This window comes from Mastigoproctus giganteus, chromosome 10 (genome assembly GCF_048544385.1).
Source record: "Mastigoproctus giganteus isolate SK-2022 chromosome 10, ASM4854438v1, whole genome shotgun sequence".
Taxonomy (NCBI): domain Eukaryota; kingdom Metazoa; phylum Arthropoda; class Arachnida; order Uropygi; family Thelyphonidae; genus Mastigoproctus; species Mastigoproctus giganteus.
This window is the reverse complement of record NC_143584.1, coordinates 83,596,834-83,620,673: the sequence shown is the minus strand read 5'-3', so window position 1 is coordinate 83,620,673 and position 23,840 is coordinate 83,596,834. Positions and strand designations below refer to the sequence as shown.

Sequence of the window (23,840 nt, the reverse complement as noted above, 5' to 3'; positions counted from 1 at the left end):
ATTTTCACAAATGCAATAAGATCAAGTTTACTACCCGTTTATAATTAGATGCACGAACAGAAAAGCTCAATAACATGGAAAGTGCCGACTGGGCTAGTCGGGTGGGTAAAGTGCCTGCCTGGCAACCCAAAGGTCGCGGGTTCGATTCCCGCCTCGGGCTTGGATCAAAGTACTGCAAAAACCTTGGGAGGTGCATTATGGTCACAGAAGCCTATGCGCCAACAACTACCAAAAAATAAAAAAATAAAATAAACATGGAAAGTGCAAATTGTTTTTATTGTTTTATGGTAATGACTTCCAGAATTGTGCTTCAGTAAAATGTGAGCTCACACGGGGTGATAATAGTGAGTTTTTGCCTTAACCCTGTGAAGTTCTTTACAAAAAATTTCATTTTGACTGTTACCATGGTGGCGACTAAGATAATAAGCAACAGCAGTACTAGAAAAGGAAAACGATTGATTTGGATCAGAAAATTAAACTAATAAGAATGTATGAAAATGGTCAAAGATTAACAAGTATCGTGCCGAATTCGGATTTGTTGATAATAATATAGTTGCAATATGTTACTGGTCATTCCCAAGTTACATAAAACTCAACGAAGTAAGAAGTTAGATCTTATGTATGTTGAGGACTTCTGTATTTTTGGATTAACTGGGAAATCGATTATCCAGGATGTTTTTTACCATCTATTCTGGAAAATCGAAAGTCTACTGTATTTGTAAGAGAAATTCCCAAGACTTAGTACAGAGAAGATTAAGGCAGGCATTTTCAATGTTCCACAAATAAGGCAACTTTTCAAACATGAACAGTTTGAATGTGCTCTTAGTGATAGTGAGAAATCAGCATGGAAACCCTTTTGAAATTTTTTGACTCATTTTCTAGGAAATGTTAAAGCCGGCAACTACAGGCAGCTTGTGGAAGATCTCATTACTTCTTACAAAGAGCTGGGGTGCAACATGTCATCAAAGATGTATTTCTTGCACTCACACCTGGATATCTTCATGCCAGACTGTAGTGCAGTCAGCGACAAACATGGTGAGCACTTCCATCAAGACATCACAGTGATACAACAAAGATATAAAAGAAAATGGAGTGCCGCAATGTTAGCTGTTTATTGTTGGAGGGTGAAAAGGAATGCTACAGAAGCTGAATATAAGCAAAAGGCAAAAAGGTCCCATGTTTCATATAAGTATGTTCACAGCTACAACTTACTGCTATATAAATAAAAAATACCTTGCATAAATATAAAAACTACTTTTTTTGAAAACAAGAGCCAATCTGCTATTTTAAGCACTATTTCCATGTTTAGACCCCAAAAACTAAAAAGTACACTTACATTCATGCTCATAGCAAAATATGACCAAAAATATTTTTTGATCATTGAATGCTTATAGTAATGATAAATTAATACTTAATTGTAACAATTAGTTTTTCTGTTCTTTAGTACCTCCAAGTATGGTCTGATGATGGGTTCCAGCAAGTTTCCAGAAACATTACATAATTGTACAGTACATTTAAGTCAACAAGGCTAAATAAACTAACTTTTTAAACCCATATGTTATAAAAGTGCTTATTTGAGGAGAAAAATTCCATAAATTATTATTAGCTATATGGTGCAAGGAAGCCTGAGGCTCATGCTGCACCAGCCAAAAAAAAAATTCCCAAATTACCCTGAGAGAGAGAGAGAATCAAAAGTAGAAGGGAATTAACAAGAAAGAGACGAATGATGATATCCAGCTCAGGACCCTGGGTGTGCCAAGCCCATACTCACCAGATATGAGCCCCTGGGGTTAATTTTATTATTATTATTAGCAAATGATGCAAGGAAGCAAACTTATATAGCAACAGCAGAAAAAAAAAAAAAAAAAAGCTATCCCATTTAATAACACGGCTAATTCTTCCTTAAATTTATTCAAAACCAAATGGTAATTTATTCCAACAATCAATGGCCATATGCAAATTTTTGTATATCTATTCTACAGCCATCGATTTTCAATTGGAGTTTTATGAATCCTTGTGTGCAATGCCTGAGAAAGATTTAGAATTTCATTAACATCATCACTTAGTTTATTCAACCCATTTAAAGAATTAAACACTTCAATCAGGTCTCTGCATAAGTGCCTAATGTTCAAGTGTTGCAATTTGAAGAATCACAGTCTCTTGTGTTTCTTTACTAATCCTTCTCAGTGCCGGTTCCAAGAGATCCACATCTTTCTAAAAATGAGGTTGCCAGACCTGCAAGCATCGTTCACAATGTGGCCTAACCATTGGCATTACACAATGGGATAATCACCTCTTTGTTCCTGCATATTACTGACAGAATATGTTCTGGCAGCCTGTCTGCATTCTGAGAACTTCAGTGATATGCCTTGATTCCTGTCGTTAACCACCTTGTCAACCTTTTTTATCATTAGTAAACTCAGGCAATAAGCTTGATATGCCATTATCAATATCATTAATAAATATTGTACACAGTAAGGGCCTAGCACTGAATCCTGAGGGACTCCACTAATAACATTAGGCCAAAAGAGTAATACCCATTTATAATCACTGTCTTCTGCCACTCAACCATCCGTTAATCTATAGCTGTAACTTGCACCTAATGGCACACTGCTCCAATTTGTACAGCAGTCTTTCATGTGAAACAGTGTCAAAAGCTTTACTAAAATATACATATATGTGATGTCAAAATTATTTGCATCTAGTTCTTTTGTTACTTTTACACAGAAGCTAATCAGATTGGTCAGACAGGATCCTCCCCCTTAAACCCATGCTGGGATTGACATAGAAATGCAATCATATTAAAATGATCCTGCAATACTTCTTCAATCACTGACTCCATTAATTTTCCTGGAACACAAGTCAAATTTATAGATCTATAATATTCACTTTGCCTCTTCATTCCACCTTGTGAATAGAAGAAACATTTGCATACCTCCAATCTACAGGAATTCCCTATGAATTCACAAAACAATTTTATCATAAAAAAATTTCTGGCTAAACTTTTTTTTTTTTTTTTTTTTTTTTTTTTTGCTTCTTTTAAAATGATTGCATAGATCCCAACAGCCCCAAGTGCATTATTTACTTTTATCTTCAATTTCTTCTTAGTTATAACAAAATTATTAATCTCCCACTTGTACTTCTGGAGTTCCCATCTCTAAAAACTACTTTGAATGTAAAACAGTGTCAAAAGCTTTACTGAAATCTACATATATGTGACGTCAAAATTATTTGCATCTAGTTCTTTTGATACTGTGTCACAGAAGCTAATTAGATTGGTCAGACACGATTACCCCTTACCATTGGCATTACACAATGCCAATGGTAAGGGGTAATTAAACCCATGCTGTGATTTACATAAAACTGCAAAATATTTATTTTGTACTTGACTGCTTTTTACTACACTGATTCACCCTTTTTATATATATTTAAGCCAGTTATTCTCTATGGCCTGTTTCCAATGCCTATTACATTAAATGTTTGTGAATATAGTAATTTTAAATTGCATAATGGTATTCTTGGGGAAGATAAAAACTATAACCTTGCCAAAGCCATTCACCTGCACCATTCAAGCGATTCCCTTCTTTAGGCTGAGAAGTCAACTACTTCTTCATCAGACAATAATTGTTGCTTTGAGATGTTCTTTAAGCTTTGGGAATAACAAAATGTCACTTGGGACCAAATCTGGAATGGGGAGGGGTAATGCAGAAGAAATTTAAATCTTGACAAAATTTATTTCAAGGTTATTGAAAGAAATTTTCAATTTCCTTTCTATAACCTGACAATACAATAATGTTACTTTAACAGAGGGTCATGTTAAAGTAACATTATTGTATTGTCAGGCCTAACTCATTTGATTTTTTTTTGTGTGTTTGTACACCATGTTGGCAGTGTTAAAATGTGCTCTCAGTTATATTAAAATTTGGAGGTTTAAGTATAAGAAAGTGAAAATACATCTTACCATACAGAAGAGGTACAGAGGATTCATTAGACACATATTTTATATCTGTGCGATAAATATTTAGGCTCTAAGATTAAAATAACAGTTTAATGGTTAGCACATTCAAAGAATACAGAAGATTACGCAGAGTTAATGCTATATGAAAGGAGTGTAAATTTGAAATACAGGAGGGAATATTTTAAAATGTAAGAAATGTATTCATTGGGGGTTAAGACTGTGCGAACCAGCACGAAAATGTGTTTATGGTAAGGAAATGTTGCATGCTTTATGGTTTGGTTGAAAATTATTTTAAATATATTCACAACATAATTAGTTGGAAACATTGGACATAAATTAGACATCGAAGATGGAGGAAGAGGTATAATAGCGTCACCTTATGAATAAATTCATTGAATGAAGATATACTAATTACTCATGTGAATCTAATGAATAATATATATATATACAGCAAAATCTCGTTAAAACAAACTCGCTTTATACAAAGTACTCGTATATATGAAGCATATACCAATCCCCTGTGAAAGGATTGGCTTTTCTTTGTAAGTATATTTGTTTATTACAAATTCGGTTACTATGTATTACAAAGTTCGTTTTCACACCATCAGAAATAAATATTGTTATTTTGTATGTTTAATGCCAATCTTGGCACAGCTGTCCAACTATTGCCCCTATTATTGCCTCTGGCCACGCAGTTCCCTGCTTCCTGAAGGACTTGTTAAAATTTACTTTTGTTTAAAACAAAACCAATTTATGGTAGCTACAACGTAAATTCACTCTGAAAAATGCCATTGTGCAGAATGAGCTTAAATTAACATATGCTCCCTCACTCTGCACAGGATTAAGGTCAGTTACAATTGTTACATTACACCAATTCAAAGAATCTTTTGCTAAAGTACAATATAAAATCCATTTTTAGTGCCAATTTATCTGAGCTGATGTCTTTTTTTTTTTTTTTTGGAACTTGTGTCTTTAAATTAATTTAATCTTTGTTCATATTAAATCTTATCTAGACATTATGGGAAAAAAAAGGAAACGGACAGAAATAAGCCTAGAAATTAAACTGAAATTTATGCAAGATGCTGATAGGATGGTTGACATAAAAAAGACATCGCAAGGGAATATTACACCCCTTAACCTACTTTATCTACAATATACTCAAAACTAAAAAAAACTCGAAGAAGTGCATGACATTGGAGCAGTGATAAAAATCAGGTAACGAATTTGAGGTGCAAAACACAAGAAGCTTGAAATAATACTTTTTGACTGGTACCAGCAAAACGTGCATCTAATTTACCAAATCATGTCAGATTTTGCAAGAAACGGAAAATTATCTCGCTTTGCAACATGGTATTAGCAACTTCAAATGCAGCAGTGGCTGGCTCCATAAATTTAAAAACAGGAATACTTGACAAATGTTTGCCGCAAGCTGGATTAGTCAAAAAAGAAAAGGCTGGATGTGTTCTGTACAGTCCATTCTTGAAAATATGAGAATATTTTTAATCTTGACGAGACAGGTTTATTTTATTATTTGCTGCCAAACAAAACAATTTCTGTTCGAGGAGAGTCTTGTCATTGTGGAAAATGAAATAAACAATGACTCATTGTTCTGTAATTCAGATGGCACTACAAAACTACGCACATTTGTGATTGGTAAATTTTCCAAGCGAAGATGTTTTAAAGTCAACCAACTTCCCTGTGATTTTTTTTTTTTTTTATGTAAACCACAAACGAGAGGTATTAGAACCTATAGTACTTAGTACCGTGCTTGGGTTTGAGGTTAAGAAGACGAAAGAAGATATTTGTTGACATTGGACTTGAACTTCTGTAGACTGTAATTTTCGGGAAATACGTATCAAGGAAGGTTGTTCCAGAAAACGGCAGTTGAATGAATAAACGAGGAAGGTGAAAAGTTGGTTCTGTGAGTTTGAAGTTGGACAGTAAATGGATGTTGGCTGGTGGCAGCACATGTTTGGACTGTTTTGAAAGAGAGCGAGAATTATAGAAGCCAATTCAGAAGAACATTGCCCATGGAAGTATCTGTAGAAGAGGCATGCAGCAGAAACAGTATGTCTATGAGAAAGCAAGTGGAAAGACTCTGTTAGAGATGATTCATTAATTAACATAACTGCCCTCTTCTGAAAGGAATCAAGAAGCCTGAGAGAGATTTTGGGGGCACAACCCCCAGATGTGGGAACAATATTCCATGGAAGAGCGGATTTGCGATTTATACAGAGTGAGCAGCTGTTTGGAAGAAAAGTAACGCCGAGAGCGAAAGAGAAAAGCAAGTTTTTTAGATGCAGAGGAAGCAAAATTTGTAATGTGCGTGTGCCAAGACAGATTAGAAGTCAGGGTAATCCCCAAAAGAGATATATCATTTTGCCTAGAAATCGGAGTGTCACTAAATATAAGCATAGTAGCAGAAGAATCCTTTTTGCGAGATATAAGACAAGACTGAGTTTTAGAAGGGTTGAAATCAACTAAGTTGTCTTTGCCCCACTGGAGAATTACCTTAAGATCGGCATTTACGGAATTAGTAGCAGATTTTAGAGAAATTGAAGCTGATTGAGCAGGACAAGGTTTCTCAAAATGGAAAGTGGAATGCAATGTACTATATCATCAGAAAAACTATGGATAGGATTTCCAGTCAATGGAAGAAGGTCATTAATATACAAGAGAAAAAGAGTGGGGGAAAGAACTGGACCTTGGGGGACACCGGCATTAGTGGAGAAGTCAGAAGATAGAAAGCCATCTACCATCACCCTCAGTGAGCAATAAGAGAGAAAACTGGATAACCAATTACTAAAAACAGTTGGCAAACCATAAGATGGAAGCTTGTTTAGAAGACCTTTATGCCAAACACGATCAAAAGTCTTTGAGATGTCAAGAGCAACTACTTGTGTTTCCCTGAACCTTTCCATTGACTTAGTCCTTAAATGGGTAACATAAGACAGAATATCACCAGTGGATCGACACTGACGGAATCCATACTAGCAATCAATTATCAGACGTAAGGTTTCTAGGTAGTTTAAGAGTTGGCGGTTAATTGATTTCTCCATTACTTTAGAAAGAGTAGAAGTAATTGCAATGGAACGATAATTGGATGGGAGGGATTTGTCCCCCTTTTTAGGAACTGGTTGGATATGAGCAAATTTCCAAGCAGAAGGAAAAACACCTTTGGAATAAGAAAGTGAAAAAAGGTGGCAAAGAATAGGAGTAAGTTCAGGAGCACAGATTTTGAGAACAAGTAGAGAAACACCATAGGGACCTGGAGCTTTCTTAGCATCGAAGATTCGTCAAATTCCTACTGACATCCTTTTGACGGAAGACAACAGAAGGCTTTGAATGGAGCGTGTTGGGAATGATGGGAGGTGTTTTTCCAAGATCATTAATACATGAGTCGGAAGAAAAATGGGAAGCTAGCAGGTCAGCTTTATCCTTAGCTGAAGTGACAACAGAACCATCTGGTTTGGACAGAGGTGGGAGCAGAGATGGGCAAAAGTTGCAGCCAATATCTTTGGCAAGAGACCAGAATGCTCGGCTACCATTAGGGCAAGAAGCAAGTTTTCTACTTGTAGCCTGTTCAAACTCTAGTTAGGACTGATTAATAACTGCTTTACAATTGTTGCGCGCTTTGGTGTAGGCAGAAAATGAAACTGAAGAATTAGAAACAAGCCAATTACGATATGCGACATTCTTCTCTTGAACAGCCTTAGCACATTTATTGGAAAACCAAGATTTAGATAAAGGACTTGATTTTAAAGTGGAGTGTGGGATAAAGGATTCCATTCCTGCAAGAATAATTTCACTGACACGATCTGAGCAAACATTGACATCACAAGTTTTGAAACAGTAATCCGACCAAGGAAAAGAAGAAAAGAAGTCTCACAGGTCATCCCATTTTGCATTCTTGTAATGCCAAATAACACGAGGTTGGGAATAGCCATGAGATAAAGGTTCCATTGGAGAAGAGACAATCATCAAGTTGTGATCTGAAGTGCCTAAAGGAACTCTCACTTCGACCGTGTACTTAGAAGGGTTGTTTGTGAGAAAAAGATCAAGCGTATTGGCTGTATGATTAGGTTAGGATTGTCCGGTATTCTTGTAGGTAAATGAACAACTTGTGCAAGGTCATTAGTAATTGCAAAAGCATCAGCATCTCGACCAGCTGGTTCGGTGTGACTAGAAAACGGAAGCCAGCTGGAGTTGTGAACATTAAAATCACCAAGGAAAATTACCTCACTGTTAAGGAAAGCTGGACTGGAGAAAGTCAAGCTGCAAAGAGAGGAAGTAAAAGAGCTCCAAGTGATTAGTGGAATTTGGAGAACGGTAGAGACAACAGATGAATTTGACACAATGAGGTAGAGAGATTTTAAGCCAGAGAAGATCAAAGAGAAGAGATTCCTAATTGCCAAGTCTCTGACAGGGAATATTAGAATGGACATATGCACAAGTACCACCTTTGAGGCGAAAGGAATCATACAGTGAATAATTTGGGCATCTGAGATGAACAGTAGTTGAATCAACCGATAACTGAGATTCTGTCATTAAAAGTAAATGGGGTTTGGCAGACTCAAGTAGAAATGGACATCGTTGAGATCAGAATTGAGACCACATATATTTGTGAAATGAATTAGGAAGTGCTTGGGAGGTTTAGATCTTTTTGCAGATAAGCTTGATCTATTAGTTTGACAATTCATGGTGTATTCAATAGTAAGAAAAAGTGGGTGGGACATGCTGTATGAAGTAATGAAATTTTTGGATATGGCGTATACGTGGTAAGAATATACACAGATCCTTGACATAATGTGGCCTTGACAATGCTCCCCATCATCATCAGCCATTTTCAATCCACTGCAGGATGAAGTCCTCTCCAGCAACTTTCCAGTTCCTTCTGTTTTGAGCACTGGCCATCCATTTACTAACCAAAAACTCATGAATTTCATCTATCCATCTCCACCTTTGTCTTCCAGGTTTTCTTCTAGCTCCTCTTGGGTACCATTCTTTTATTTTCTTAGTCCATCTGTCATCATGTCTTCGAGCTATGTGTCCTGCCCAAGACCATTTTAGTTCTTTAGTTTTTGATAAGAATGTCCTTTACTTGAGTTTGCTGCCTAATCCATGTGTTTCTCTTCTTATCTATCAGTCTGATTCCCAATATAATTCGTTCCATTCTTCGCTGTGTAGTTCTCAGCTTCTCTTCCATTCTTTTGGTGAGTGCCAAAGTTTCACTTCCATAAGTCATGGTGGGGAGTATACATTGCTTCATTATTTTACGTTTCAGACAAACTGGGATATTGCTCTTCAGTATGTGATTATATTTCCTGAAAGCTATCCATCCAAAATTTATTCTTCTCTTGACTTCCAGCCATTTATCATTATTACAGCTAATAACCTGTCCCAGATAAGTATATGACTCCACCTTTTCAATTACTGCTCCTTCAATCATTATTTCCCTTTCCGTGGCATACTTGTTCATCATTACTTTTGTTTTAGCCATATTCATCTTTAGTCCAAAATCCTTACTAACTGTGCATAACTGATTAAGATTTTCCTCTAATTCTTTGGGATCGTGGCTTATAACCACAATGTCATCTGCAAATCGTAAATGGTTTAGGTACTCTCCATTCACATTGACTCCTTTCTGCGACCAGACTAATCTTCTGAAAGTTTCCTCAAGGGCAGCAGTAAATAGCTTCGGAGATATTGTGTCTCCTTGTCGAACTCCTTTCTCGATTTTAAATTTGCTACTGTCTTTGCTCCCCGCATACACACTACTCGGACTCCCTCCAGTCACTATCTGGCAGAGTAGAGGTAGCAAGATTATACACTAGCTGATCTGGAAGCCTCCTAGAGAGTTACCAACAGGTTCGGTCCGGTATACTAACTAGCAGCCGGCCTGCGAACACCGTTTTAGAGCTGTTCCCTCGAAATGTAAGGAATATTGGATCTCACCACGATGTTCATCATAACCTCAAAAGTCATCAATCATACTGCATGATGGAAGAGACAGGGAAGGGTTGACCGGAACTTAGCTCTAGAGACTAAACATGCGTTCCACCACTTCAAGCCTCCAATAAGCAAAGTGGTGGTATTGCACCAGTTGATGAGAGTCATCTACCACCTAGAATAAGGCCAATAGGAGTGCTTGGCTTATGGTCAAAATTTTATAGCCTTGGTTATCAAAGTGGACAGAAGAATGGCTTCACAAAAAAGGAACAGTTTGATATCCTAGATCCTTGGTACAGCATATTTTGCAGAGACACTTAAGTTGACAAATATACTGTTGTCGATTTTACCTTCCTATACCACCAGTTTTATGCAGCTACTGGATCAAGGCATCATTTATAACCTCAAGAAAACATACAGAGTCAGCCTGATAAGGTACTTGATCAGTAACATAGAAGCAGGGTACAATTTGCAGCCAAATTGAAATGTCTCGGGTGCTATCCATAATCTTGTTATTGCTTGGGACGGTATTACATCAAGTGTTATAATCAACTGCTTCAGAAAGAGTGACTTTGGAGAGAATATCATTGAAAAACATGGTCCAGCAGACGAGTTTAATAGCAACATTGAAAATGACGGAATTTAAAGGAGCATATGAATTTTTTGGCAAATTTGAAGAGTTTGTGAAGGTTGATGAAGTTGCTACTACAGTAATGCCAAAAACAGAAGAGTTGCTGAGCACCAAGCAAAACGATGATGTTTTTGTTACCAGTGAGAGCAAAAGTGAAGCGCGAGCACGCACACACGCACGCACAGCCATCTAAAAAAGATGCCCAAAATGCATTGAGCATAATAGAGAATGTGTTGGCCTGCAGTAATTTGATAAAGAAAACAACTATTGCATTTGATAATGTCTGTGCTATAGTTAAAAATAGGAATAACACTGTGTAAACAACATTGGATTCTTTCTTTAAATTGGATTAATTTATTAAAAAGTTAATGGTTTTTATGTCTCCTTTTATATTAAGATTGTAATTCTTTTTAGTGTGATTCTAAAATATTGTATATTTCAAAATATATAGTGTACAATATTTTCATTTCTGTCAATTGCTTTTCTCTTAGTTTAACTTACAAATAAAATAAAATCTTTAAAAAATGTGTTATTTCTATTACTGTATTGTTATCTATTATTATTCTTGGATAGATAGTATGTACAAAGAAAAGGTGCGAAATTTTGACATTTCTTGGGGATCTCGTTACTACAAAACGTGAAAGTTTAAGTCCCTTGGACTTTGTATTAATGAGATTCGACTGTATTGCCATTTTGTGTTTAATACAAACTTTGGCAGAGCTGTCCGATTACTGCCCCTATTATTTCCTCTGGCCACCTGGCTCCCTACTTCCCGAAGGATGGCATTGGCTTGTTAGAAATTAGTTTTATGTAAACAAAAGCAGTTTATGGTAGGTACAATGTCAAGTGCACTATGAAAAACATCTTTCTGAAGGATGTGTTGTTAAATTAACAAAAGAATAAAAAGTTTTTCTAAGATGTTTAAATGCACTTCAACGCTCTCCATGGGAATAACGTCAGTTGCAACTGTTACCCCAGTTCAAAGAGTCTTTTGCTACCATATACAGCAATCTATTTTTTTGCCATTTTATCTGAGATGATATCTTTTTTGAAACTCGTGTGTTTAAATTAATTAAAAATTTGTTTATATTAAACCTTATTTAGCAGTGTTATGGCAACAAAACATAAACGGATGGAATTAAGCTGGGAAATTAAATTAAAAATTATACAAGAGGCTGATAGGATGGAAAGAAGCAAAACAGACATTGAAAAGGAATACATCCCTTTACCTACTTTATCTACAATATTGAAAAACCGAAAAAGACTTGAAGTGCATGAACACTTCAAGTCTTTTACTACAAATTCCCTGGAGCAGTGATGAAAAATACAAAACCAATTTGTGGTGCAAAACACAAGGAGCTTGAAACAAAACTTTGAGTGGTACCAACAAATGTGTGCATCTAATTTGCCAATATCAGGTCTGATTTTGCAAGAAATGGCAAATTATCTAACTCAGCAACATAGAATTAGCATCTTCAAATGCAGCAGTGGCTGGCTCCAAAGATTTAAAGAAAGGAATAACTTTGTTTCACAAAATGTGTGTGTGTGTGTGTGTGTGTGGCAAGTCTGGATTAGTCAAAAAAGAAAAAGCTATAGACTGGTTGTGTTCCATATGGCCTATTCCTGAAAAATATGAGGCAAAGGATATTTTTAATCTTCACGAGACAAGTTTATTTTATAATTTGCTGTTCGAAGAGAGTCTTGACATGGTGGAAAATTTAGTAAACAAACACTCACTGTTCTGTTATGCTGCAATTCAGATGGCAGTGCAAAACTATGCCCACTTGTAACTGATAAGTTTTCCAAGTCAAGATGTCTTAAAGCAGTTAGCCAACTTCCCTGTGATTATGAGACCAATAGAAGTGCTTGGCTTACAGTCAAAATTTTTCAGTCTTGGTTATCAAAAGTGGACAGAATGGCTTCAGAAAAAAAAGGCACATTTTGAAGATTCTAGATCATTGTACAGCACATTTTGCCGAGACACTGAAGTTGACGAATATATGGCTGTTGTTTTTACCCCCCCCCCCATACCACCAGTTCAATGCAACCACTGGATCAAGGCATTATTTTAACCTCAACAGCAGAGCCTGCCTGATAAGGTACTTGATCTGCAACATAGGAGGGAACAATTTGCAGCCAAACTGGAATGTCTTGGATGCCATCTGTAATCTTGTTATTGTTTGGGACAGTACTGCATCAAGTGTAATAATCAACTGCTCCAAAAAGGAGTGGCTTTGGAGAGAATATCATCAAAAAACATGGTCCAGAAGGTGAATGTGATAGCAACATTGAGGAATGGAATTTGAAGGAGCATATGGATTTTGTTGGTGAATTTGAAGAGTTTGTGAAGGTGGATGATGAAGCTGCTACCACTGCAATGCCAACACCAGAAGAGCTGCTGCTGAGCACTGAACAAAATGACGATTTTTTTGTTACCAGCGACAGCGAAAGTGATAAAGCACACACACACACTGCCATATAAAAAAGATGCCCAAACTGCAGTAACATTGATAAAGAAACAGAAACCTCCCAAGTACTTCCTAATTCATTTCACAAATATACATGGTCTCAATTCTAATCTCAACGATGTCCATTTCCACTTGCAGTCTGCCAAACCCCATGTACCTTTTCTGACAGAATCTCAGTTATCGGTTGATTCAACTACTGCTCATCTCAGATGCCCAAATTATTCCCTGTATGATTCCTTTTGCCTCAAAGGTGGTACTTGTGCATATGTCTGTTCTGATATTCCCTGTCAGAGACTTGCCAATTTGGTTTGTTTGTTTGTTTGTTTGTTTGTTTGTTTCGGAATTTATTGGGCGCATCGGCAACTATGGCCATAGTGCGCCAACCAATTTGGAATCTCCTCTCTTTGATCTTCTCTGGCTTAAAATCTCTCTACCTCACTGTGTCAAATTCATCTGTTGTCTCTACCGTTCTCCCAACTCAACTAATCACTTGGAGCTCTTTGACTTCCTCTCTTTGCAACTTGACTTTCTCCAGTCCAACTTTTCTAACAGTGAGGTAATTTTCCTTGGTGATTTTAATGTTCACAATTCCAGCTGGCTTCCGTTTTCTAGTCACATCAACCCAGCTGGTCGAGATGCTGAGGCTTTTGCAATTACTAATGACCTTGCACAGATTGTTCATTTACCTACAAGAATACAGGAAAATCCTAATCATACAGCCAATATGCTTGATCTATTTCTCACAAACAACCCTTCTAAGTACACGGTCGAAGTGAGAGGTCCTTTAGGCACTTCAGATCACAACTTGATGATTGTCTCTTCTCCAATGGAACCTTTATCTCATGGCTATTCCCAACCTCGTGTTGTTTGGCATTACAAGAATGAAAAATGGGATGACCTGCGAGATTTCTTTTCTTCTTTTCCTTGGTCAGATTACTGTTTCAAAACTTCTGATGTCAACGTTTGCTCAGAGTGTGTCAGTGAAATTATTCTTGCAGGAATGGAATCCTTTATCCCACACTCCACTTTAAAATCTCGTCCTTTATCTAAACCTTGGTTTTCCAATAAATATGCTAAGGCTGTTCAAGAGAAGAATGTTGCATATCGTAATTGGCTTGTTTCTAATTCTTCAGTTTCATTTTCTGCCTACACCAAAGCGCGCAACAATTGTAAAGCAGTTATTAACCAAACTAGAGTTTGAACAGGCTAAGATTAGAAAACTTGCTTCTTGCTATAATGGTAGCCGAGCATTCTGGTCTCTTGCCAAAGCTGTTGGCCACAACTTTTGTCCATCTCTGCTCCCACCGCTGTCCAAACCAGACGGTTCTGATGTCACTTCAGCCAAGGATAAAGCTGACCTGCTAGCATCCCATTTTTCTTTCAACTCATGCATTAATGATCTTGGTAAAACACCTCCCACTATTCCCAACATGCTCCATTCAATGCCTCCTGTGGTCTTCCGTCAAAAGGAGGTCAGAAGGATTTTGACGAATCTTGATACTAAGAAAGCTCCAGGTCCCGATGGTATTTCTCCACTTGTTCTCAAAACCTGTGCTCCTGAACTTACTCCTATTCTTTGCCGTCTTTTTTCACTTTCTTATTCCAAAGGTTTTTTCCTTCTGCTTGGAAATTTGCTCATATCCAGCCAGTTCCTAAAAAGGGTGACAAATCCCTCCCATCCAATTATCGTCCCATTGCAATTACTTCTACTCTTTTTAAATGGAGAAATCAATTAACCGCCAAATTTTAAACTACCTATAAACCTTCTGTCTGATCAACGATGGCAAGTATGGATTCTGTCAGTGTCGGTCCACTGGTGATATTCTGGCTTATGTTACCCATTTATGGACTAATTCAATGGAAAGGTTCGGTGAAACACAAGTAGTTGCTTTTGACATCTCAAAAGCTGTCGATCGTGTCTTCTAAACAAGCTTCCATCTTATGGTTTGCCAACTGTTTTTAGTAATTGGTTATCCAGTTTTCTCTCTGATCGCTCACTGAGGGTGATGGTAGATGACTCTCTGTCTTCTGACTTCTCCACTAATGCCGGTGTCCCCCAAGGTTCAGTTCTTTCCCCCACTCTTTTTCACTTGAATATTAATGACCTTCTTCCATTGACTGGAAATCCTATCCATAGTTTTGCCGATGATAGCACATTACATTCCACTTTCCATTTTGAGAAACCTTGTCCTGCTCAATCAACTTCAACTTCTTCAAAATCTGCTACCAATTCCTTAAATGCCAATCTTCAGGTAATTCTCTAGTGGGGCAAAGACAACTTAGTTGATTTCAACCCTTCTAAAACTCAGTCTTGTCTTATATCTTGCAAAAAGGATTCTTCTCCTACTATGCTTGTCTTTAGTGACACTCCGATTTCTAGGCAAAATGATATATCTCTTTTGGGGATTACCCTGACTTCTAATCTGTCTTGGCACAAGCACATTACAAATATTGCTTCTTCTGCCTCTAAAAAACTTGGTTTTCTCTTTCACTCTCAGTGTTACTTTTCTTCCAAACAGCTGCTCACTCTGTATAAATTGCAAATCTGCCCTACCATGGAATATTGTTCCACATCTGGGGTGGTGCCCCTAAAACCTCTCTCAGGCTTCTTGATTCCATTCGGAAGAGGGCAGTTAGGTTAATTAATGACTCATCTCTAACAGAGTCTCTGCACTCGCTGTCTCATAGACGTACTGTTTCTACTGCATGCCTCTTCTACAGATACTTCCATGGGCACTGTTCTTCTAAATTAGCTTCTATAATTCCTGCTCTCTCTTTCAAAACAGTCCGAACACGTGCCGCCACCAGCCAACATCCATTTACTGTCCAACTTCAAACTCACAGAACCAACTTTTCATCTTCCTCGTTTATTCATTCAACTGCCGTTTTTTAGATCAACCTTCCTTCATACGTATTTCCTGAAAATTACAATCTAGAGAAGTTCAAGTCCAATGTCAACAAATATCTTCTTTCATCTTCACAACCTCCAACCCAAGCACGGTACTAAGTACTATAGGTTCTAACACCTCTTGTGTTTGGGGTTTATATAAAAAAAAAAAAAAAAAACTATTGCATTTGATAATCTCTGTGCTGTAGTTAAAAATGCACATAAGACAAAAACTGTGCAAACAACATTGGATTCTTTCTTTAAATTAGATTAATTTATTAAAAAGTTAATGGTTTGTATGTCTTGTTTTATATTAAGATTGTAATTATTTTTAGTGTGATAGGAAAATACTGTATATATAAAAATGTATACTGTACAATATTTTCATATCTGTTAATTGCTTTTTTTCTTAGTTTATCTTACAGAAAAAAAAAAATGTTGTTTTTGTTGTAGGGGTTTAATGGCACATAAGCTACTTAGGCTATAAAGAAATAAAACAAAATAAAATTTTGTTTTATTTGTTTTTAAAATAAAGTTTTAATGTTTTTAAAATAAAATTTTGTTAAAATTTGTTAATTAATAAAATAAACAAAATGTATTGTTAGACAAGGCTTTTATTTTTATTATTTTATTTTATTAATTAAAATTAATTTATTTTTTATATTATTATTATTCTTAGATATACAGTATATACAAAAAAAAAAAAAAAAAAACAATAAAATTTTGACACCTTTGGGGACCACATTTCTGCAAACCTCGTTATTATAAAACATGAAAATTTAGGTCCCTTGAACTTTATATTAATGAGATCGACTGCATATATATATATATATATATATATATATATATATATATATGTATGTATGTATGAATGATGACCTCTGGAAACCAGGTGAAAGCCAGTTGTAATCAGTCTTCTGCACTAAGCAGGGTTCTGCTGTAGTCGCCTTTCTCTTCCCGAGCATCTTGTGGAATACACAATGACTCTTCCTATGATTAAAGCTGGCCCCTTTCAAAATCGGTCTGTTGTATAGCAATGGCATACCACCATAATATCTGATGCTACAGAGATCATAACAAAAACAACTCCAAAAACTGCTGTTAACCTGATCTCGGATGCCCCCAGCGAAATTAAATTTAAGGAAGAAGAGGGTAAATGTGGCCACATGGAATGTAAAAAGTTTAAAAGAGGGCAAGATGGACATGGTCATCAATGAAACGAATAGGTACAAAATTGACATTTTAGGAGCAACCGAAGTCATATGGACAAGACAAGGTCATTTCAAAACTGGAAATGGGTTTTTGGTTGTTTTTTCTGGAAGTGAAAAAGTAAAAGAACATGGTGAACATTTTGAATAAGGAATGTTCAAGGTCTCTTCTTGGATACAATCCAATTAAAGGTTAGAATGATGACGGTTAGACTTCAGAGCCAACCAGTAAGTCTCACAACTTTAGTTGCATATGCTCCAACATCAACATCCACAGATGGTGATATGGATGTTTATTATGAAAATCTCCAAGCAACCCTTGATCTGGTCCCAAAAAAGGATGTTTTTGTACTCATGGGTGATTTCGATGCAAAAGTAGACAAGACAGTTTCTTCTAGTCTGGAATGTGGTAGGTTTGGTTTTGCACTAGAATGGGATAAGTTTAATTGAATTTTGTCATCTGAAATGTCATATGTAGCACCTGCTTTCAGCAACACCAGAGAAGGTTCTACACATGGAAATCTCCTGATAATAAAACAAGGAATCAGATTGAATACATACTTATTCAGCAAAGGTGGCATTCCAGCATAATCACAGCAAAGACACTTCATGGAGCAGATTGTGGCAGTGATCATCAGCTACTACACATCATTCTCAAGCTGAAGCTGAAAAAGGTCATGAATATGGGGTTTCACTAGAGGATTAGATGTAGAAAATATTCCAAATGATTATATACTTGAAACAGCCAATCGTTTTTAACCTCTATTAGAACTAGATGATGATATGCTGTCTAAGAAAATATGTAAAAATACAAAAAGCATTATTAAGGATTCAGCAAATAGATACATTAGAGAAATGTCAAAGATCAGGAAGCCATGGATTACAGAGGCCACTTTTAAACTAATTGAGGAAAGAAGAAGAATTGCGAAAGCCCAGGGTGTACATGGAAACAGAGTATCAGGAAATGAGCAAAATCATCAAACGCTGTTTTAAGCAAGGACAAAGAGGATTATATTAATTGACAGTGTAAAGAGATTGAATACCACAACAAACAAAACAACCCTAAGAGGATGTATGATGTTATTAAGGCCTTAAGACAAAAGTTCCATCCCAAACTTAATGTAATTAAGGACTCCAAGAGGAAAATTTTAACAGAGGAGAATGCAATTAAAGGAAACTGGAAAGCATACTATGAACAGCTCTTCAGAGTACCTGCTGACATTTATGATCTTCCGCCCCATTTTCAAGAGTGTGATCATGAATCAGTTCCATCGAAGGAAGAAGTCGAAAAAGCCATTAGAGAACTGACGTATGGCTAGTCACCTGGAATTGATGAAATTCCAGCAGACCTGATCAAAGCCAAAGGTGTGAAGGGCACCGAGATTTTTTCATTAAATTATTGTAAAGATTTGGGAAATGGGATGGTGGCCATCAGATTAAAAGAAATCAATTTTCATTCCCTTACCAAAAAAAGGAGATCTGAAAATTTGCTCAAATTACAGGACTATTAGCCTAATTTTTCACACTAGCAAGATTCTTCTTGAAATCATATTAAACAGAATTTGAAGAAAACTTGAAGAAGAAATGGCAGAAGAGCAAGCAGTTTCAGAAGGGGCAGAGGAACCAGAGATCAAATCTTCTTAAGTCTATGACTGATTATTGAAAAATGCAAAGAATTCAATGTTCCCATTGTTTTGTGTTTTATAGATTATTCAAAAGCATTTGATTATGATCAACATGAGAAACTATGACTATTATGGGATTCCCAATTGCCATAAATCAGCTGATTAAGCTACTGTACCAGAAACAGGAAGGTAATGTGAGAACCAATGTAAGAAATATGGACTTTTTCAAAATCGGTAATGGTATCAGGCAGGGCTGTACTTTGTCATCTCACCTTTTTAATCTTCATTCCGAAGATATTATGCATGAAGCTTTGGAAGATTTAGAGACTGGCATAAAAATTGGAGGAATGAAGATAAACAACCTTTGTTATGCAGATGATACTGTGCTAATTTGCAATTCCGAGGATCATCTTAAAGAAACTCTGAGGAGAGCATGTGAAGCAAGTGAGAAAAAAAGGATCGAATGTGTGTAAAACTAAAATTATGGTGATTGATGATAATCACAGTTCCAGTAAAGTGAAGGTTAATGGGCAAGTTGTTGATTAAGTTGATGAATTTGATTACTTAGGGTCAAGAATAAATAAAAAGGTTACTGCTCAAACAATGTAAAGAGATGACAGGAAATTGCTAAAATGTTGGCCACTGATCTGACAAAATTATGGAGAGATCGTCCCCTAAAGATGAAACTGAGAATCATTGATTCATTAATTTTTCTAGTTGCCACTTATGGATGTGAAGGATGGAATCTAAAGAGAGTTGAGAGGAAGAAAATTGAAGGATTTGAAATGTGGTGTTACAGGAGAATACCACGTATTTCTTACCTTGATCGAAGAACAAATGAGTGCGTAACGAATAAAATTGGCAGGCCTAAAATTCTTCTTCATAGCACCAATTTGGATACATGTAATGGAAGGAAAAATCAAGAAAAAGAGGTGTAGAGGGAAACCTGCAACTAGGTGGAAGAATGGGATCAGTAAACTTTTGGGCATGACATTTTTCAATGCTGCTGGTATAGCACATGATTGATGCAGTTGGAGGAATTTATTGGTGGCTACAACAGCTCCTCAGGGAGACATGTGACTGGAAGAAGAACATAATGTTCCAGACTGAATTGTTCTTTTTTTCCAAATATTTAGTATGGATAACATGCAAAATCCCAAAGAAACAGCCAACATTTTTTTTACAGTTTGGGCTCTGAATTTTTTTTCCTTTTTTAATTTAAATGTGGCAAAATGTTTCATGGCAAAATTCCTTTGATGTTTCTTCTTTTCTCAGTTATATTGCTGAACCCATGATCCTTTCAGAGTTTGATAGTTCTGAAATTTGTGGCAGTCAGACACTCAATAAATTATCCCCAGGGGCTCAACATCTGGTGAGTATGGGATCGGCACACCCAGGGTCCTGAGCTGGATATCATCATTCTTCTCTTTCTTGGTGATTTCCTTCTACCTCTCTCTCTCTCTCTCTCTCTCTCTCTCTCTCTCTCTCTCTCTCTCTCTCTCTCTCTCTCTCTCTCTCTCTCTCTCTCTCTCTCTCGGGGTAACTCGGGAATTTTTTTTTTTTTTTGGCTGGTGCAGCATAAGCCTCATGCTTCCTTTCACCACATAGTTAATAATAATAATAATAATTGTATGTCATTTGAACATACAGGGTGTCTCAAAAATATTGGTACAAACGATTACAGGAGGTAGGTAACATCTAAAGGAATGTGAATCACATAGGAACCCATAACCGGAAACGTCACGGGAAAGTATTAGCAGAGGCACAAGAAGCAGAAATGATACAAGACAGTAATTAGTGGTAAACATTTATTTGACATAATATTAACAATGGAGTACGAGATGGATGTATTTCATGATGTTACAACAGATGCTCGAAGGTTCCACCATGAAACGTGATGCATGCGTGACATCGACAAAGCATGGACTGGCAGACACGGTCGAACAAACCTGGGGTTTCTTTGGCAGTGGCAGCAGCGCAGACGAGTCTCGCCACGAGATCCATTTCCATCTCCACAGGCAATTCATACATGATAGATTTGAGGGCCCCCACAGAAAGAAATCAAAGCTCGATAAATCAGGTGAGTGTGGGGCCAAGCAACGGGTCCACCATGGCCAATCCATCGATGCCCAAAACGCCTGTTCAAATGGTCACGAACACACGTTCCATAATGGGCAGGTGCCCCATCATGTTGAAACCAAATGTTGCGTCTCACATTTTCTGAAACATCGTCAAGTAACCCTGGTAGAACTTGTTCAAGAAAGATCCGATATTTAGCGGAGTTCATGCAGGATGGTAACAGGTATGGGCCAACTAAGCAGTCAACGACCATACCTACCCACACATTTATTGTGAAGCGATGTTGTGCCGCATGGGGGCCCACACCGTGTGGGCCCTCTGCTAATCCATACACTAGGTGCATGTCTGCCAGCTCACAGTTCATACATCGATGCATGCTCTTCATGCGGCGACTACTGCTTGAATGAGTAAACCAGAAATTTTCCCTCTCGCAAACTGATGAACAGTGCCGACTTACGGTGACGTTTCCGGTTATGGGTTCCTATGCGATTCACATTCCTTTAGATGTTACCTACCTCCCCTAAACGTTTGTACTAATATTTTTGAGACACCCTGTATATTTAACCCCAGGGGCACACATCTGGTGAGTATGGGCTTGGCACACACAAGGTCAAGGTCCTGAGCTGGATATCATCATTCTTCTCTTCCTTGGTGATTCTATTTTATCTCTCTCTCTCTCTCTCTCTCTCTCTCTCTCTCTCTCTCTCTCTCTCTCTCTCTCTCTCTCTCTCGGAGTAGTTTAGAAATTTCTTTTTTTTGGCTGGTGCAACATAAGCCTCAGGCTTCCTTGCACCATATGGCTAATAATAATAATAATACCATGTATTTGAGGCTTACATTTAAAACAGTAACTTATAATCAATGACACAGAAAGGCAACTATACACTGTATTAATTAAAAGCTATTAGTTACATGCAGAGAAGTTAACTAACAGACAATCTGTCAGTTCACCATGGTATATTAAGAATATGTATTCTTATTTTATATAACTTTTGATAAAATCTTTTTTCACAAAAGTCATGCTTGTCAGAGAAAGAGCAAGTTATACCTAAGACAAATAGTTATTACTAGAAAAATCAGTGACTAACTGTTATTCCATAAACCAGAAATTGAAATAAGATCCAGTGATTTCACAATAAAGAAGGAAAATGCTCATGCAATCCTAATCACGGAAGCACATGTGACTAAAAATAAGATTTTCCCCCTCCATTTTTCTAATATATTAATTATATAACTGAAAAATGGAGAAAAGAAAATTTATAGCTAGAGTATTTTCATTAGATTTTAAAAACAAAATTAATTTATCAAATGATCTTATACTACAATTAAGAACCAAAGATTTTTCTAAATTAAACAAACCAAGTCATTTATTTCAAATAAAACTGCATACACTCTAATTGCTGAATAAGTCGTGGAATTTCTGAATCCCAAAGTGCCATTAAACTTTTATCAATAAGAGGAACTATAGATTTCATTAAATGCAGAATGGAGATTCCCCTCTTTCTGCTTTTAAGTGGATGTCCTAAAAGCACAAGTAATCTTCCTAGTAATGCAGGAGGTTTTGGAATGTTTGCTAAAAAGAGAAATGAAATAATACCACATATTAAAAGAAATATTAAATTTAATATTAAGTTTCAAAATTAATAAAAAATTTAAATGCATCTACAATTAATCAAATTTAGTTATCTATTTAGCATCACCTTTGTAATCCAAAATACATTACTAACCAGACAAATATATATATATTTGCTTCTAGACAATATAATATATATATATATATATTTCAAAGATAATTTAAGACAAAGGAACACTATACTATGTTTTAAAGTATTATGATGAGACTAATCCACATTCAATGAGGGATATTATGTGGTTATTCACATAATATCCCTTTTTTTTTTTTTTTTTTTTTTTTCACTTTTATTTTTCTAATTTCACTCATGAAAACTGATACATTTAATATTACAAAAAAAAAATTATAGTTATTCAAGATCAAACATCCATCTCTATACAAACAAGCATCTCCAGACCAAAGGTATTTACATGCTAAACATATATATATATATATATATATATATATACATATATATATATATATATATATATATATATATATATATATATATATATAGAGAGAGAGGAAAAACAGCAAATTAATTACATAAACAAACAGAAGTATCATATAACATTCATAGATTTCAACAGTAAAGAAAAGATGAACATTTTTGAGCAACACACAGAAACAGTTATAAAAGAGTTAATAATAATAAAGGTACACTTAAAGATAACACAGCTGAAAACTTATAAATGATTCAGGAGGCTAGATAAAAAGTTAAATTTTAGGAAGACAAGAGAGAGGCTTGTGAAATATTATTCTTATTATTATTTGCAGGGACACAAAATGATACTTAAATCTTTAGCTTATTATGAAGTTATGGAATGGATAAGGGAAAAATCTATCCGGAGAATGAATTCTGTTAAAGGAACTGATCCTGATTTTGTTCTGGTATTACATGAGGGAGATGTGCCATGCAATTTTGTTCCAGAAAGAAAGGGTTTCCCAGTTTCACGTGTAATTTAATAAAAGATTTCATCACTTTGAATCAACCTGCCTATGGATGGAGGAGTAGTCAAAGTTTCTATAAACTTCATTTTGGATCTGGTGTAATTAAATCACTAATTTTACATTAACTTACCAAATAATATGGTATTCTACTGAACAGATATATAGAATTGTATTTAGCCTTTATCAACTGACTGAGCATTAGAAAGCAGTGGTTTGTTTTAAGTGTGTGGGTTGACTGTCAAGTACGTCAACATTCAAGGTCACAGAATGGTGACAAGGGAGTAGAGGAGAGTAGCCTAGAGAGGGGGGTGGGAGAGGATTGAGGTAGATAATCAGCGATAGCGACTGCTGACTTTGCAAAGTATGAGAGGCTCAAAGATGGGGTATATGCTGGTACCGCAGTCTCTGTAGAATGCAGTCTCACTGCCGATTCTAACTAACAGCAGATAAAATTAAATGAAGAGCCTAT

General features: G+C 36.2%; 1 protein-coding gene across 4 annotated transcripts in view; it reads right to left on the bottom strand.

The window, feature by feature from the left end:
- The window catches only part of c11.1 (maestro heat like repeat family protein c11.1), a 1,259,325-nt gene that overhangs the window by 817,596 nt on the left and 417,889 nt on the right, over window positions 1-23,840 (bottom strand). For all 4 annotated transcript variants that reach the window (XM_090383553.1, XM_090383554.1, XM_090383556.1 and 1 more), the window contains exon 16: window positions 22,196-22,378. In XM_090383553.1, the coding sequence (XP_090239679.1) occupies window positions 22,196-22,378 (183 nt within the window). The remainder of the gene's footprint in view (window positions 1-22,195; window positions 22,379-23,840) is intronic.